Here is a 14,447-nt window from a genome sequence, read left to right as displayed (position 1 = left end):
CAGTCCCCCGAAGGCAAAGGTGCTGGCACCAGTAGCACCTCACTGCAGGAGGCGGAGCTGCGGGCCTGGGTTAGCCGAAGCCCAGCCCGGCTCTCACTAGCTTTGACTGTGGGCAAGACCCCACCTCTGGGTCGTGTTCTCAGTGGCAAAATGGAGCAGAGGGCAAGGCATGGTGGGGTGAGAGTGGTGTCGGGGGGGACAGACATGCGCCCCTCACACCTGCCCGTCCCATGGCCCAGCTGCAAGCAGCAGGTAGGAGAGAGGCTCACTAGCCTGCCCTCCCCTTACCCCACTCCTTCCTGGGGGCTCAGCACCCACAGAGACCCTCCAGCCTGGACTCCCAGAGTGGGAGGGCTGGGCGTGGGAGGAGTGGCTGAGGGTGACCCTGGACCAGAGCTCAGCTCTCTCATCCCAGCCCTGTGAAGCCCCCCATAAGCCTCAGCCCAGCCCCTCCCCACCCCGGCAGGCTTGCTCCCCCATCACAGCCCCACTGCAGCCCCCACCCAGGCCTGGAGGAGACCCTCCTTCCGAGTTCCCCCAGCCCCAGCACCCCTAGCTGCCTTTGGCAAGCCCAACAAACCCAGAGAGGGCTGACTCAGGAAGAAAAAGCCAGCCCCACCGACCCCGCTGCTGACCCCTGGCTCAAGGCTGCGGGCACGGGTCTGGGTGAATTTCTACAATCCTGGTTCATTTCTTCTCCCCAAAAGCACCAGGGCTTGCACCTTCCCTCCACCTCCCATCCCTTCCCCGGAGCTCTCCAGCGCTCTAAGAGTGCTGCAGGTGGTTTGGGGCACAGAAAGGATCCTGTAAGTGGGAGGCACGGCAGAAGCTCCGTCTCGGCCTCTGCACCACAGTGACCTCACTGGGAAGGAAGCCCACCTCTCACGTGGACCCCGGAGACCTCTCCTAGGCCCGCAGGCACCATGGGCTCCCTTGGGCGGCTCCTTTATGGGCGTCGGCCCAGCCCACATGGCAGATGCTGGGGACCAGGGAAGAGTGGCCTGTTGGGCGGGTCCGGGTGGAATTTCAGGAGCTGCAGCTCAGCCCCCTCCTAGTCCTCCTCAGCTGCTTGAGCCTAGGGAGGCCCCGGCTCTGACACCTTCCTCCCAGGGGCCCCTTGGCCAGGAAAAGCCAGCGCAGCTGGGTGCACCAGAGCCATGGGGAAGATGCCCCAGTCCACACAGGCAGAGCATGCAGGACCCACAGCCCCAGGAGCCGGGCACAACCCAGATCCCACTTCCCACTGGGTGACTGAGATGGGAGGCTTGATCTGTTTGAGCCTCAGTTTCCCCATCTGGAGCGGGGTCTTCGTGGTGTGGTCAAGATTCCGTGGGCTGTCAGGAAGGTCTCAGTGTGTGTGGAGTTCGGGAAACGGGGTCAAAACCACAGATGCCGGCCACGCGACCTGCTTCCGGCAGGCTCCATGCTGTCCCCACCTCTGGAGCTCGGTGTCCTGTTGGACCCCTTCACCAGCAAAGACATCCCTCCCAGGGAGCTCTGGCTCCCTCCCAGCCTCCCGCCAGAAAAGCCCCAAGTCTTCCTAGTCCGAGGATCCCTCACCCACCCAACACAGAGCCACCGACTGCCATCCCCACTCCCTCCGAGGGTGGCTGGAGGCCCCAAAGCCCAAGCGGGTCTGTGGACTGAGCCTCTGCAGCCCAGCATCCTGGTGCTCCACCCTCCACGCAGCCCCACCAGCCCTGTCAGGGGCCCCTGGGGACGCTGCGGCCACCCCCGAACACAGGCCACACTCTGTCCCACACCCCTTGCTGCCCCACCAGTCTCGGCACTAATGCTTCATCACAGGGCTCGGCGGGAGTTAGGAGAGTCTCCTTCCAAGTGGCTCCAGTCACCATTCCCACCCCAGGCCCCATCCCCACCCCAGTCGCCATCCCCACCCCAGTCGCAATCCCCACCCCAGGCCTCATCCTCACCCCAGTCGCCAGCCCCACCCCAGGCCCCATCCCTACACCAGGCCCCGTCCCCACCCCAGTCCCCATCCCCACCCCAGTCCCCATCCCCACCCCAGGCCCCATGGCCTCTCTCGGGGTCCCAAGGTGCCTGCCACCCTGAGTTAGAGGCACCCCAGCCCCATCCCCAAAGACGCTCACCACCCGACTTCCAGGGCCCCAGGGCAAGTGCCTCTTTCTGTGTTCAATGCACCCTCAAGCCTGGCTTAGGTGGTTTGGCCTGGCTTGGGAGGTTTGGCCACGCTGGGATGGGCATGGGGCTGGGTGGCTGCCATATTCCACCCGTCATGGGATGGGGTTAGGGGGTCCTGTTCGGGATGGTTCTGTAGAATGCTGTTGCGGACGGGACCCTCGCGTGGGCATCTCCAGGCTGACCTTTGAGAACCCAGATGCAGCCATGGCTGTTCCCCTCTGTAATCCACTTGGGCTGGGCTGGCCGTGGCGAGGCCTTGGGCATGGCCTCCAGCTGCCAGCCCGAAGTTGGATTTTGAGCAGAGTGGTGCACATCTGAGCAGAGACCAGAGCTTCCCAGGGATGGCCACCCTGGAAAGTGGTCCTGGAGGAGATGGGGGGAGGCAGGGGGTTCAGGGGAGGTTGAGCAGGAGGCCAAGCAGGGAGGTGGCCGACACAGTTGTTCAGGTGATGCACCAGTGGTTCCACAGTAGGTTGGGTATGCACACACACAGCACACACATGCACACTGGCTTGGGCACGCACACACAGGGCAAAAACACATGCACACACACATGCACACTGGCTTGGGCGTGCACACACAGCAAACACACATGCACACTGGCTCGGGCGTGCACACAAGGCACACACCCACACACTGGCTCGGGCATGCACACACATGGCATGGCACACACACATGCACACTGGCTTGGGTGTGCACACACAGCACACACACATGCACACTGGCTATCATGCACATACACGGCACACACATGCACACTGGCTCGGGCGTGCACACACACGGCAAACACACACACTCCCCCACCCGACCGAGTGAAGCACAAGCCACCCAGTGAAGAAGTCTGAACTGCAGTGGTTTGTGTGTCACAAACACTGGTTTGCAGAAGCCCAGCCACTTGACCAGTATCCCAACCTCCCAGGCCTGGAGGCCAGTCTGTGGAAGGAGGGGGAAGGGTCAAGGGAGGACAGACAGTCACAACACCCCCAGGCTCACTTCGCCCAGCCCTGCCTGGGAGCTCTCCAGGTCACTGGGAATTTGGAAAGGCCTGGGAGGGTTTGAGGATGAGTGCTCCAGCCCAGGTGCCCAGGCCCAGCCTGCAAAGGCCCCACGGCCCCTTAATTCTGGCCTTAGTCCGTGAGACCACAAGATACCCACTGCCTACCAAGGACCTCCTGCGACCTGCGGGTAGGGGAGGCAGGCAGGGAGGGAGGGGGCCTGTGACCTCTTCAGAGTAGCTCCTACCCCTTCCTGGAAGCTTCCAGCCTCTGCGTGTGGGAGCTGCTTCCGGGCAGAGGGGGCTGCTGTGGCTGTGTGTGTTTCCGTGTACCTGCAACTGCATGTGTAGCTGTGTCTCTATGTCTGCACAGATTTGTTGTCAGCATGTGTCTGCATGTACCCATGTCTATGTGTCTCTGTGTGTTGTGTGTGGGCATCCCTATCTGTGTACATATGTGTTGTATGTGTATATCTCTGGGTGTGTGCCTGTGTGTTGTGTGTACACATGCTGTGTGTGTGCGCATCTGTCTTTGTGCATGTGTGTTATGTGTGTAAGTGCTCTGTGTGTGTCTTTTGCATATATGTGCATGTGTGTTGTGTGTACATGTTATCTGTGTGTGTATGTGTGTGTGTGCCTATGTGACAGGATTGAAGCTGCCACGGCATTGGAGGGGGACAGAGATCCCAGGAGGGAACTGAGTACAGGGCTCTGGTGAGAGGGAAGGAGGTGCTGTGACGGTGGTGTTGGGGCCGGGGTGTGTATAGTGGCATGGTCAGGTCTGTGGGCTCTTGCTGGTGAGGTCTGACTCCCAGCTTCACAGCTGGGCAGGTGCCACCAGCACCATCCAGCTCTCGCCAGGCTTCCCTGTCCCTCCATTGAGGTGCCAGGGGAAGGGCTTATATGGGGACAGGCCAGGCACTGATGGGCTGGATACCTGGGAAGAACGGGGTGGCTCAGAGGTGGCGGCACTCACCCCAGATGCTCCCTGGCCCCTCCAGCCCCTCCCACACGGCAGCCAGCACCCTGCCCTCTGGCCCCCGGCCACATATGTGTGGGAGGAAGCCACACAATATTATTATCTCTGTGCCTGCCCGTGGGGTTCCAGAGCCTCCAGCCCACCTCCCATGAGTAGCCCCTACAGCATGGCGTGGGGTCTGCTCCACACAGACACAAGGAACCCCAATCCTCTCCTGGACTCCACAGCCCACAAGCCCTTCCTGAGTGGATCCCTGTCCCCTCTTCCTCCTCTTCAGGATGGACACAGAGGGTCAGTAGAGGCTGCAGGCGTCTCCACAACCCCAACGCAGAGGGGCCCGGGCCAGGGCCACAGGGAGCCATGGAGAGCTTCATGGAGTCGCTGAACAGGCTGAAGGAGATCCACGAGAAGGAAGTCCTGGGTGAGGGGCCAGGGACAGATGCCGGGCTAGGGAGGGGTCTCCACAGCCCTCACCTAAGGGTCAGGGCAGGCCACTGTGCAACCACGATCACCTCCAATTCCCACCAAGTCAGGGGATGGACCCCGTCTTTTTGGCCCAGGCAGGGGAGTCCTGACCCAAGGCCCAGAGCTACAACGTGGCCAGACACCCTGCCTGGGCCCCACGAGTGCTGACCTCAAGCTGGGATATCCTCGAACCACTCCCAGAGTGTGACCCCGAGGGGGAGGGGCACTTTCAAGGGTTGCCACCAACACCTTATGGCCACCTGCCACCCGCAGACCCCATGCTTTGTTCTCCCGTGGGCCGGCCTCCCGCCTGGCAGAAAGAAGTGCCCACCCCGGCCGGCCTGCTGAGCTCACCAGAGCAGAAGCAGCCACTTCCAGAAACAGGAGCTTATGGCTCTCTGGACCCATCCGGAACATGTCAAGGCGCTGAGCTGCAACTCTTCTCTTCCTTCTAGGACACGCCCCAGGCCCCACCCCTGTCCACTTCCCCCACGAGGGACAGGGCCACAGCCCCCACACCACCCCCAGTCCAGTCCCAGGGCCAGCACCTCCCCGTGGTCTTTCCACTGAGCACCCGCACCCACCTGGAGGTCCAAGGACCCGGCTGCCTCCTAGGCAGCCCAGAGAGGTGGGGCTGCTGGGGCTAGCCAGGCCCAGGTTGGATCCCTAAGATATGGCAAGGAGAAGGTCTGGTGGGGTCTGCCCCAGAAGCTCATCTTATTTCAACACTAGCTATGACACACACACACACACACATACACACACACAAAATGGCCCCTCGGTCCCTCTGCCTTTCACAGGTGGCTGGTCACTTGTGGCACCGGGGTCCCTGCTCACCCCCACACACCCCCAGACAGATGCCAGAGGCAGAGACCCCAGGGGAAGCAACCGATGCTGGGCCAAGACTACTGAGCTTCAGGCAGCCCCGTGCCTGGGCACAGACAGGGGCTCACCTGGCAGGGCTCCCCCAGGGGGTGCAGGGGACAGGAGTGCCACATTGTGGCTCTGCCCAGACCCCGTGGTGGGGACGCTGAAGGTGAAGCAGTAGCTGGGCCTGACCCCCCGCCCCTCTGCTCGCTCCCCCAGGCCTGCAGAACAAGCTTCTGGAACTGAACTCAGAGAGGTGTCGGTGAGTCAGGCCAAGCAGGGCCCCTCCCCGCAGGGGCCACACTGGCCATTTCATCCCCCTGAAGCCCTAGTGTGCCAGCACTGCCACCATCCTATGGTGCAGAAGGGAAACTGAGGCTCAGTGTGGGGGCAGGGGGGAGTCACTTGTCCAAGGTCACACGGTGAGCAGGCAATGAAGCCAGGACTTGAACCCAGTTGCATGGGCCTCCCAAGGGCAGGGCAAGCCCCCTACTCGGGGCGTCTCCCACCCCAGGATCATGATCAGAATATCAACAATACGTTCATGGTGAGCTGGGGTCATGTCTGGTCATACGCTGGCAGGCGGGCAGGCTCCCTGCATTCCGGCTTATAGACCTGGCTGTAGTTCTGCCTGTGCCACGGCACTAAAGTGGTGCGTGGACAGGACAGACGTCACAGAGGAGCATGCACATGACTGGGGGGGCACCAGGTTAGGCGTTGCCCCCACAGGGCCCATTTCAAGGGCAAGTCCCCACAGTTGGGGGCACTGAGCAGGATCCAGCCCCAGACCAAGGCTGCAGGTGCCGAATGGCGCTGCCCCCCCAGGCTGGATGATGGGGACAGCGTGTGGCTTCCTGGATGGAACAGGACCCCACCTTAGCTGTTTCCCACCACAGGGACGCCCAGAGGATCGAGGAGCTCTTCTCCAAGAACCACCAGCTCCGGGAACAGCAGAAGACACTGAAGGAGAACCTGCGGGTGCTGGAGAACAGGTGGGCCTGGGAGGACGCCTTGCAGTACGGCCAGGACCGGTGGGCTCAGGGGAGGCGGAGTTGACAGGGCTCCTCGGAGAATGAGTTTGGGAAACTCCAGGATAAACTGAACCAGGAAGGTTTCTCCACTGCAGGACATCTCAGAGCCTTAAGTAAATTGCATTTTCAAGATTTCTCCCCCAACTCAGGGGAACATGGGACACCTAGCCCACGGGGTGGGAAGAGGCCTGGGGCTCTACGGAATAGTTTGGGAAGGGCAGGGGCACTTCCCAGCAGTGGGGCGGTGAGTGTCCCAGGCCCTCTGTGGCTTCCGTGCCATCCCTCAGACCCCCTGTGTCCCCGTCCCTGCAGGCTGCGGGCCGGCCTGTGCGACCGCTGCATGGTCACCCAGGAGCTGGCCAGGAAGCGGCAGCAGGAGTTCGAGAGCTCCCACCTGCAGAACCTGCAGCGCATCTTCATCATCAGTGAGCCCCACCCACCAGACAGCCGGGGTCCTCTCCCACGGGGCCAGGCGACCCCAGGGCCTATTCAGCCCATGTAGGGGGATGGGGAAAGGAGGCAGGGTAATCGGCCCCACACCACTGGGGGAACCTCACAACCCAGTCTACAGACAAACACAAAGCCCCCAGCTGGCGCTGGTGTGGCCCTCCCTCAACACAGTCTCCCTCCCCTGGGCTGGGGGCATCCCTGCCCCCACTGGGCGTGACCTCCTTCCTGTGATGCAGAAGGTCCTGCAGTGCTGAGGTCCCAGTGGCCCTCCTGATGACCAAGGGCAAGCCCCCTTCCCTTGACGCCGGCGCTGCTCATTCAACAGCATCCAATCAGCCACACACGCAGCCAGCATCCACGGCTCACCTGCTGCCTGCCAGGCCCTGGGCTATGTGCTGGGGGCACTGCTGAAGGGCTTCCCTGGTGCTGTGACAACCCCACCCCTGCCCCTGTCCCCCCCAACCCCCTGGCTGCTTTGCTAATCAGTGCCTTTTGCAGCCAACGAGATGAACGGGCTGAAGGAAGAGAACGAGACCTTGAAGGAGGAAGTGAAGCGGCTTCGGGGCCTGGGGTGAGTGGGAAAGGGTCCCAGGGCTCAGACACCCAACTCCCCAGCACCCACCAAGCAGCACTCAGCACACGTCCCTGGGGGAACCGCCCATGGAGGGCTCTCACGCGGTGTCGGGACAGCTGCGTACCCTGGGGTCACCCAGGAGTGGGCCCAGCTTTTCTGATCATCTCTTGAGATGTTGCTCTCCCTCACCCTCCCTGTCTTTGCCTCCCCTCCAGAGATAGGCCCAAGCCCCTGGCCAAGGAGGGCACCTCGGACCCCCCCTCACCCCTGCTGCTCCCCTCTCCTGGTGGCTGGAAGACCATCACAGAGAAGCCACCGGGAGCCCACGAGGAGGCTGAGGAAGACCACCAGGGCGTGGGCCTACGGGAAGAAGGTGCTGTGGGGATCGGGTGAGGCTGGGAGGCTGGGCCCCCACAGGACCAGGGATCCTCCCCTGGGGTTGGGCCGCCGCCCCTCTGAGCACCTCCCAAGCTCTTGCCCCTGGCTTCTCCTCCCACAGAAAAGCCAGCAGGGCACAGGACATCTCCAGTGGCCAAAATCTCCCCAGGGGCCACCCTGCCTGAGTCGCGAGCCCCAGACATGGTAAGGGCAGGGACCTGGAGCCCACCACGTGCAGCTGGGCCAGCGCAGGCAGGAGGCTGGAGGCAGCTGCACCTGCAGTATGCCACCCTCTCATGCGCCTCACCTCAAATGTGCCCCTCCTTCGTCCCGGGCAGGAGCCACTGCGCTCCATTTGGCGTGGGTGGGGGCGCAGCTCAGCAGTGAGCAGGGGCAAAGTGGGAGCAGCCCAGGGCAGGCAGCAGAGGCTACGGCAGAGGCCACGCATGCGCCCGCCCAGGCTGACCCACCCATCCTCACAGAGCCCCCAGCGCATCTCCAACCAGCTGCACGGGACCATAGCTGTGGTGCGGCCTGGGTCCCAGGCTTGCCCTGCTGACCGTGGCCCCGCCAACGGGACGCCCCCACCACTGCCCGCCAGGAGCAGCCCACCCAGCCCAGCGTATGAGCGTGGCCTCTCTCTGGACAGGTGCCCGCCTGCCCCACCCCCACCCAGAGTAGCCTCAGATGAGCTCCTCTCTCAGCTCCTCGCCCCAGGGCAGTCCCTATGATTATCCCTCACAGCCCGACCTTCTCTGGCTTGGCTTTTTCTGGGCACTCAGCCTGGAGCAAAGTTCCCACGTGGACACCTCCAGAGTGGCCAGGCCTGGGGCATGGGGGCAGGGGATGGGGACATTGTCTGAGAACAAGTAGGGTGTGGAGGGTGGACAGGTGGCTAGGACCCTCCAGGTGAGGAGCAGGGGGCTGATGTCCCTGCCAAGAAGACACGGAGGCCTCGGCATCTGGCCCCACCTTGGAGCCCAGACCGAAGGCCACCTCTGGCCGGGTCCACACAGCATGGCCTCCAGAGCCGGGGGCTGAGCCTCCCCTCCCTCCGCTACCTGCCATGGGACCCATGCAGCTTGCTGCACCTCTCTGGACCTCAGTTTCCTCGCCTGTGGAGTGGGTGCCTGTCGTCTCTCCCTCTCAGGGCTCGCTGGGACGGTCACGGCTCCACACAGCCATGGTCATTCGGCTTCTCCTCCCTCACAGCTTCCTGCGGGCCTCCCGGCCCTCCGCCATGACCCATGAGGCGCTGAAGCACTCCCCGAAGTTGGACCGGCTCTGCCTCCTAAACCGCCCCCTGTCCCTGCACCTTCAGAGCTCCCGCAGCAGCCCCCTGGCCCCTGCTGCAGCCCCCCGCGACCCCCGGCTCCAGGACCTGAAGGCCGGAGAAGGAGAGGCCTGGGAGGAGCCCACAGAACTGCTGGGGCTGCCCAGTGCCCTGGCGGGCATGCAGGACCTTCGCCTGGAGGGGGCACTGCACCTGCTCCTGGCCCAGCAGCAGCTGCGGGCTCGGGCCAGGGCAGGCAGTGTCAGGCCAAGGGGCCAGCCCACACCCGGGGAGATGCTGCCCTCCACACCAGTCGGCTCAGACTCTGAGGGCCCCGAGAGTGAGGGGGCCAGGGCAGCTCTGGCCACAGCAGGCCTGTCTGGAGGGCGGCACACACAGCCTGCAGGCCCGGGCCGCGCCCAGAGGACAGAGGCTGCAGCCACGCAGGACTGTGCCCTAGACAAGCCCCTGGACCTCTCGGAGTGGGGCCGGGCCCGGGGCCAGGACACTCCCAAGCCGGCCGGCCAGCGTGGGTCACTCAGCCCCGCCACTGCCCACACTGCCAGCCCCGAGCCACCCACCCAGTCCGGACCCCTGACTCGAAGTCCCCAGGCACTCAGCAATGGCACCAAGGAGACCAGAGTGCCAGAGCAGGAGGAGGCTTGCACTCCCACGGTAAGGAGCCCGGTCCTGGCTCAGACCCTGTCCTCAGCCTCCACGTCCCCCGCACTGGGCCGGCCTCCAGCCAGACCTCGGGCTGCTCTTTTCCCTCTGCCCACCAAGTTGGTTCCTAGGGAGAAAGCAAGGCTGCCTCATCCACACTATAAAGGGAAAGGCAAGCCCCCCCCACCAGCTGCAGCCTCAAGAGGGGTCCCACCCGCTGTCCAGGGCTGAGTTGGGGGCAGGGAAGTCTCCCAAATAAACTCAAGCCACCTACTTGCCTCCCCCCAGGACCCCTCACGCCCACTTCCAGGGTCCCAGCTCAGCCTGTCCTCTCCAGGCAGGACAGGAGATGAAGACACAGGGAGGCCTCTGCCACCTCCCCACCCACAGCTGCCTCCCCACCCACAGCCGCCTGACCTGGATGGCCACTCAGGTACAGTCAGCACCTGGGGTCAGAGTCCAGCTGGGAGGTGTTTTCCCCACGGGGAGAGAGGGTGGTGGTCAGTGCCCACCTGGAATGGGTGTCTCCAGGCCCAGCTCTGCCCGCCCACCTGACGGGGCAACCCCAGGCTCCAGGGCTTGGCTCTTCCACCTGCAGACACTGGAGGAAGCCGAGGGCCCATCAGGAGCCTCTCTAACAACACTCAGTGAGGGGGAAAAGCACCTTAGCAATTAGGGCTGGCAAGCAGGCTGTGAGTGCCCCATCATGCAGCATCCAAGCCAGGGGAGGGCACCCCAACTGATGGGGACACTAGGCCTGGGCCCAAACCCCAGTCTTCCTCCTGTCAGCCAGTGCCCTGGGGCAGGTCACTTGGCCCTCCGTGCCTCAGTTTCCCCATCTGCAGAGTTGGCTCCACCCATCCTAGTCTGGCGGGCTCGGGAGACTCCCGGGGCCACCAGCCTGGCCTGACCCCACACCCTGCATCCTTCAGAGCCCAGCAAGGCTGAAGTGCTGAGACCAGAGTCCGACGAACTGGATGAGACAGACACCCCAGGCAGCGAGGTGGGTCCAGGCCACACACTCGGCAGGGCAGGGCCAGGAGGCGATCCTCCTCATGACCACACCCCCTTCTCCCCAGGTGGGCCTGAGTTCCCAGGCGGAGGCCACTACCAGCACGACGACCGGGGAGGGGCCTGAGTGCATCTGCGCCCAGGAGCACGCGCAGGGTCTACCACGGAAGAGGAAGCGGACCTCGGAGCCTGGGGACAAAGGTACAGCCGGCATGGGGCAGGTGCAGGGAAGGGGGCGAGGGGAGCCACAGCACCCACCTCTCCCCAGTGCCACCTCTCCTCCTGGCTGCCTGGAGAATGGCAGCCTCAGAATGATGGAGCCAAAAATGAACCTCAACCCTCCCCAAATGAACCCCACAGAGGAGGGCGAGGGCGGCCGGAGTGAGTCCTTCCTGTGCAGCCTCTGACTGTGTAGCCTCTGACTGTGTAGCCTGGTGTCAGGTCCTTCGAAATCTGAGCCTCAGTCTCCTTGCCTGTAAGGGGGCTGACATTAGAGATCGTAGGAGATTTCAGTGAGAGAAGGAGCCAGAGGACGGTCATTGTCCCCACCATCATCCTGGAGGGAAGGGCGTCCTGGTGCACAGGATAAGCCGCTGCCACGAGGAGCAGATCCCCAGGGCCCCTTGTCCACCTGCAGACAGGGGCAGCGCAGAAGGCACAGCCCTGAAGGGCATGGGGCACATTTGCTCCCCTGGGGAATTGTGGACGGCTCCAGTGTTTGCCAAGGGCAGTGTCCTTCGGCCCAGCTCCTCCCAGTAATGCCGGCAGGAGCCTCGGCCCTGGTCCGAGGGTATCGGGACAACTTTTCACTTCCTGCTCTGGGCTCAATGGCAGCTCCAGCTGGGGTCCAGGAGCCCATGAGAGACTTTGAACACCTGATTGTATGGCCCTGGTTTTTGTCCAGGCAAGGCCCGCAGGCAGCAGGCGGGGTAGTGCCGCCACTATGTGCCATTGTTGCTGGCAGGTGGCCATGGCCTGCGTCTGCCCGGAGCGGCAGTGGAGACCAGCACGGCCCTTATTTGAGGCACTTCCTGCTGAGTGGGTGGAAATGGCCCCGGGGGGTGCAGTCTGTGAACCAGCAAACCCTTGTGCTCCTCCCTGAGCCGGGACCAGGGATGCTGGCAGGGGATCCTGAGAAACTGCTTGTGGTGGTCAGTGAGAGCAGGTCCCTGCCCAGCATGAGCACAGCTCAGCTCCAGAGCCAGCGTCCTCGTGCCTGGTGCCCCAGGAGAATGGGTGCAGCTGTGGCTGCCTGTGAGCCTTACGACCCTGCCCAGCAGGTAGGATCATCACTGTTTGGCTGGTGCAGAAATTGAGGCTGAGAGAGGAGAGGTCACTTGCCCAAGGTCACAGGTCTGGGACCTGTGTCAGGATTCAAACCTGACTCATTCAACTCACAGCCTGAGCTCGCTGTGCCTCAGAGATGGCCTGAGCCCAGCATCTCGGCAGGATCCCCATCCCCGGACCTTTGCAGGGACCAGGCGCCCTTCCCACGTGACCCTAGCCCGGGGGCAGTCCTGCTGAGGCCCGCAGCCAGTGTCAGGCCAGCCAGTATGGCCTGGCTCCCTTCAAGGCATCAAAGGGGCCACTGGGATCAGCGCCATGTTCGGGGTCACACAATGGGGACAGTGTCCACCCTCCACCCAATTCTGAGGGTTCACCCTCAGATCGGGCTACCCCTGCTCTGGGCACTGGTTTCTGTAGGAACAAGGGTGGCCAGCAAACTTCCCCAAGCACGCAGCTCCCCGTGCCCAGAGGAGACCCAGGAGGCCCTAGGTGAAAGCCAGTGTTGCCTCAAAGGAAGGCACGCAGCTCCGGCCTGACCTCCAGCCACTTCCCATAGCCTCCAAAAAGCCGTCCAGAGGGAGAAAGAAACTGACAGCCACTGAGGGGCCCGGGAGCCCAAGGGACGCCGAGGACCACAGTCCCTCCCCCAACAGCAGCCCCTGGGAGGAGACCTAGCCAGCCTGTACCAGGGTCCACAGCGAGCCTGGGGCAGCCCTCCACCTGCCCACCAGGGCCTGGAGAGGGCACACCATCCAACCAGCAGGCAGCCCCGCACAGAACCCTGGGAGAAGACCTAGCCAGCCTGCACTGAACCCACAGCGAGCCCAGGGCGGCTCTCCGCCTGCTCACCATAGCCTGGAGAGGGCACACCACGCAACCAGCAGGCAGTCCCGAAGAGCCGGTGGCGGGCACATCCTGGCCCACTTCAAGAGGGGCTGGAGGACCGAGAGGGGTCTCAGGCTGGCGATTCACCCCGTCTCTACCCACCTGGGAAATGCTCTTCGGCCCCTCCCACAGCCCAGCACCTGCTCCCTGAGGGGTGTGGGGACCGGAGGGAGTGACCCCTCACTCAGGCTCCAGCCCAGCCCTACCCCGGCTGTGCACTGCAGCCCTTCCCAGGCAGTGCCCACACTCTGGGAGGCAACGGACCACTCGGACCCCCACCCCTGCCCACCAAGCTCCAAGCACAATCTTGGACGCCCCCTCGTGGTCTGACAGCAAACACGTCTGGCAGTGAGGGTGGAGGGAGGCGGTGGGCGGCAGCACCCTCACAGACCGGGTCCCCTGAGTGACAGAGAATAAACACTTGAAGAACCATGCGTGTGTCTGGCAGGGCCGGGTTCAGCTGGGCCTCCACCCGCCCGGGCCCCAGGACACCCCTGACTGTGCCAGGGACTGGAGGTCACTAGTCCCTGGCCTGGCAGCCACAGGGCAGCTCGCCAGGACTCCACCAGGAGCACTCAAGGCTGTCTGCTCCTCGGGGGAGGACGGGTATCAGTCCCTCCCAGCTTCGTGGGAGGAGCTTAAGAAACAGATTCTTGGGCCCAACCCCGGATCCACTGAACCAGGACCTTAGAGGTGGGCCTGGAGTCTGTGTTTTAAGAAGCTCCCGGGGGTAATTCTCCTAAATGTGAAGTTTGAGAACTGCCCCTTACAGGGCAGAGACACTGGGCACTGACACCTCTGCTGGGCATCAGGGAGCGGTGGGCAAAGGAGCAATGGCACCAAGTCATGGCCAGTGTTGGGGGATGGGGAGGAGAGCAGGTGTCCCTGGGAGGTCAAGGCAGGTGGCACCTGCAACCCAAATTTGGGTTCTGAGGGATGAACAGGAGTGTGCCAAGTAGGCAAGGAGCTAGGATGTTCTGGGAAGTTTGCTGAGACCCCAACTCTAGAAAAATGGACAAGGATCAGGCAGAAAGGAAAGGTGGGGGCCACGGAGGAGTGCCAGGGCAAGGGGGAAACTAAGAAGTCAGCCCAAGGGCCAGGCCTGCAGTCAGGAGCATCCAGACAGAGCCCTGCGCTTGACACCTGCTCAGAGTTCAGGGTAAGAGCCAAAGAAAATAAGGAGTGAAACTCATGAGCAGGGCCCTCTGCGGCCAAAGCACCAAGGTGAGCTGGGCGTTTAAAACCACGCATCGCAGGGATGGCAGGACACGGGCCAACGACTGGGCTGGGTGAGGCCTGGGCCAGACTGGGGTACGGGCCTGACTCAGGGGACACTGCCTCCCACCTGCAGCCTGTGACCTGTCTGCCTGTTGGCCTGAGAGGCCAGAGGGACTGAACTCCCAAGAGGGAAGTCCAGGTGTGTTAAA

General features: G+C 63.3%; 1 protein-coding gene across 1 annotated transcript; it reads left to right on the top strand.

Annotated features, from left to right (window-relative positions):
- The first annotated feature begins 4,413 nt into the window (after window positions 1-4,413).
- On the top strand, window positions 4,414-13,487 carry RBBP8NL (RBBP8 N-terminal like). The gene is made up of 13 exons (XM_002830506.5): window positions 4,414-4,557; window positions 5,688-5,730; window positions 6,365-6,460; window positions 6,812-6,924; window positions 7,448-7,520; window positions 7,739-7,896; window positions 8,023-8,105; window positions 8,384-8,550; window positions 9,114-9,849; window positions 10,126-10,270; window positions 10,770-10,840; window positions 10,917-11,049; window positions 12,692-13,487. The coding sequence occupies exons 1-13, from the start codon at window positions 4,497-4,499 to the stop codon at window positions 12,808-12,810; spliced, it is 1,998 nt and encodes a 665-aa protein (XP_002830552.3). The 5' UTR covers window positions 4,414-4,496; the 3' UTR covers window positions 12,811-13,487.
- The last annotated feature ends 960 nt before the right edge of the window (window positions 13,488-14,447 follow it).

The sequence above is a fragment of the Pongo abelii genome, chromosome 21 (genome assembly GCF_028885655.2).
Source record: "Pongo abelii isolate AG06213 chromosome 21, NHGRI_mPonAbe1-v2.0_pri, whole genome shotgun sequence".
In the NCBI taxonomy this organism is placed as follows: domain Eukaryota; kingdom Metazoa; phylum Chordata; class Mammalia; order Primates; family Hominidae; genus Pongo; species Pongo abelii.
This window is presented reverse-complemented; position numbering and strand designations above follow the sequence as displayed.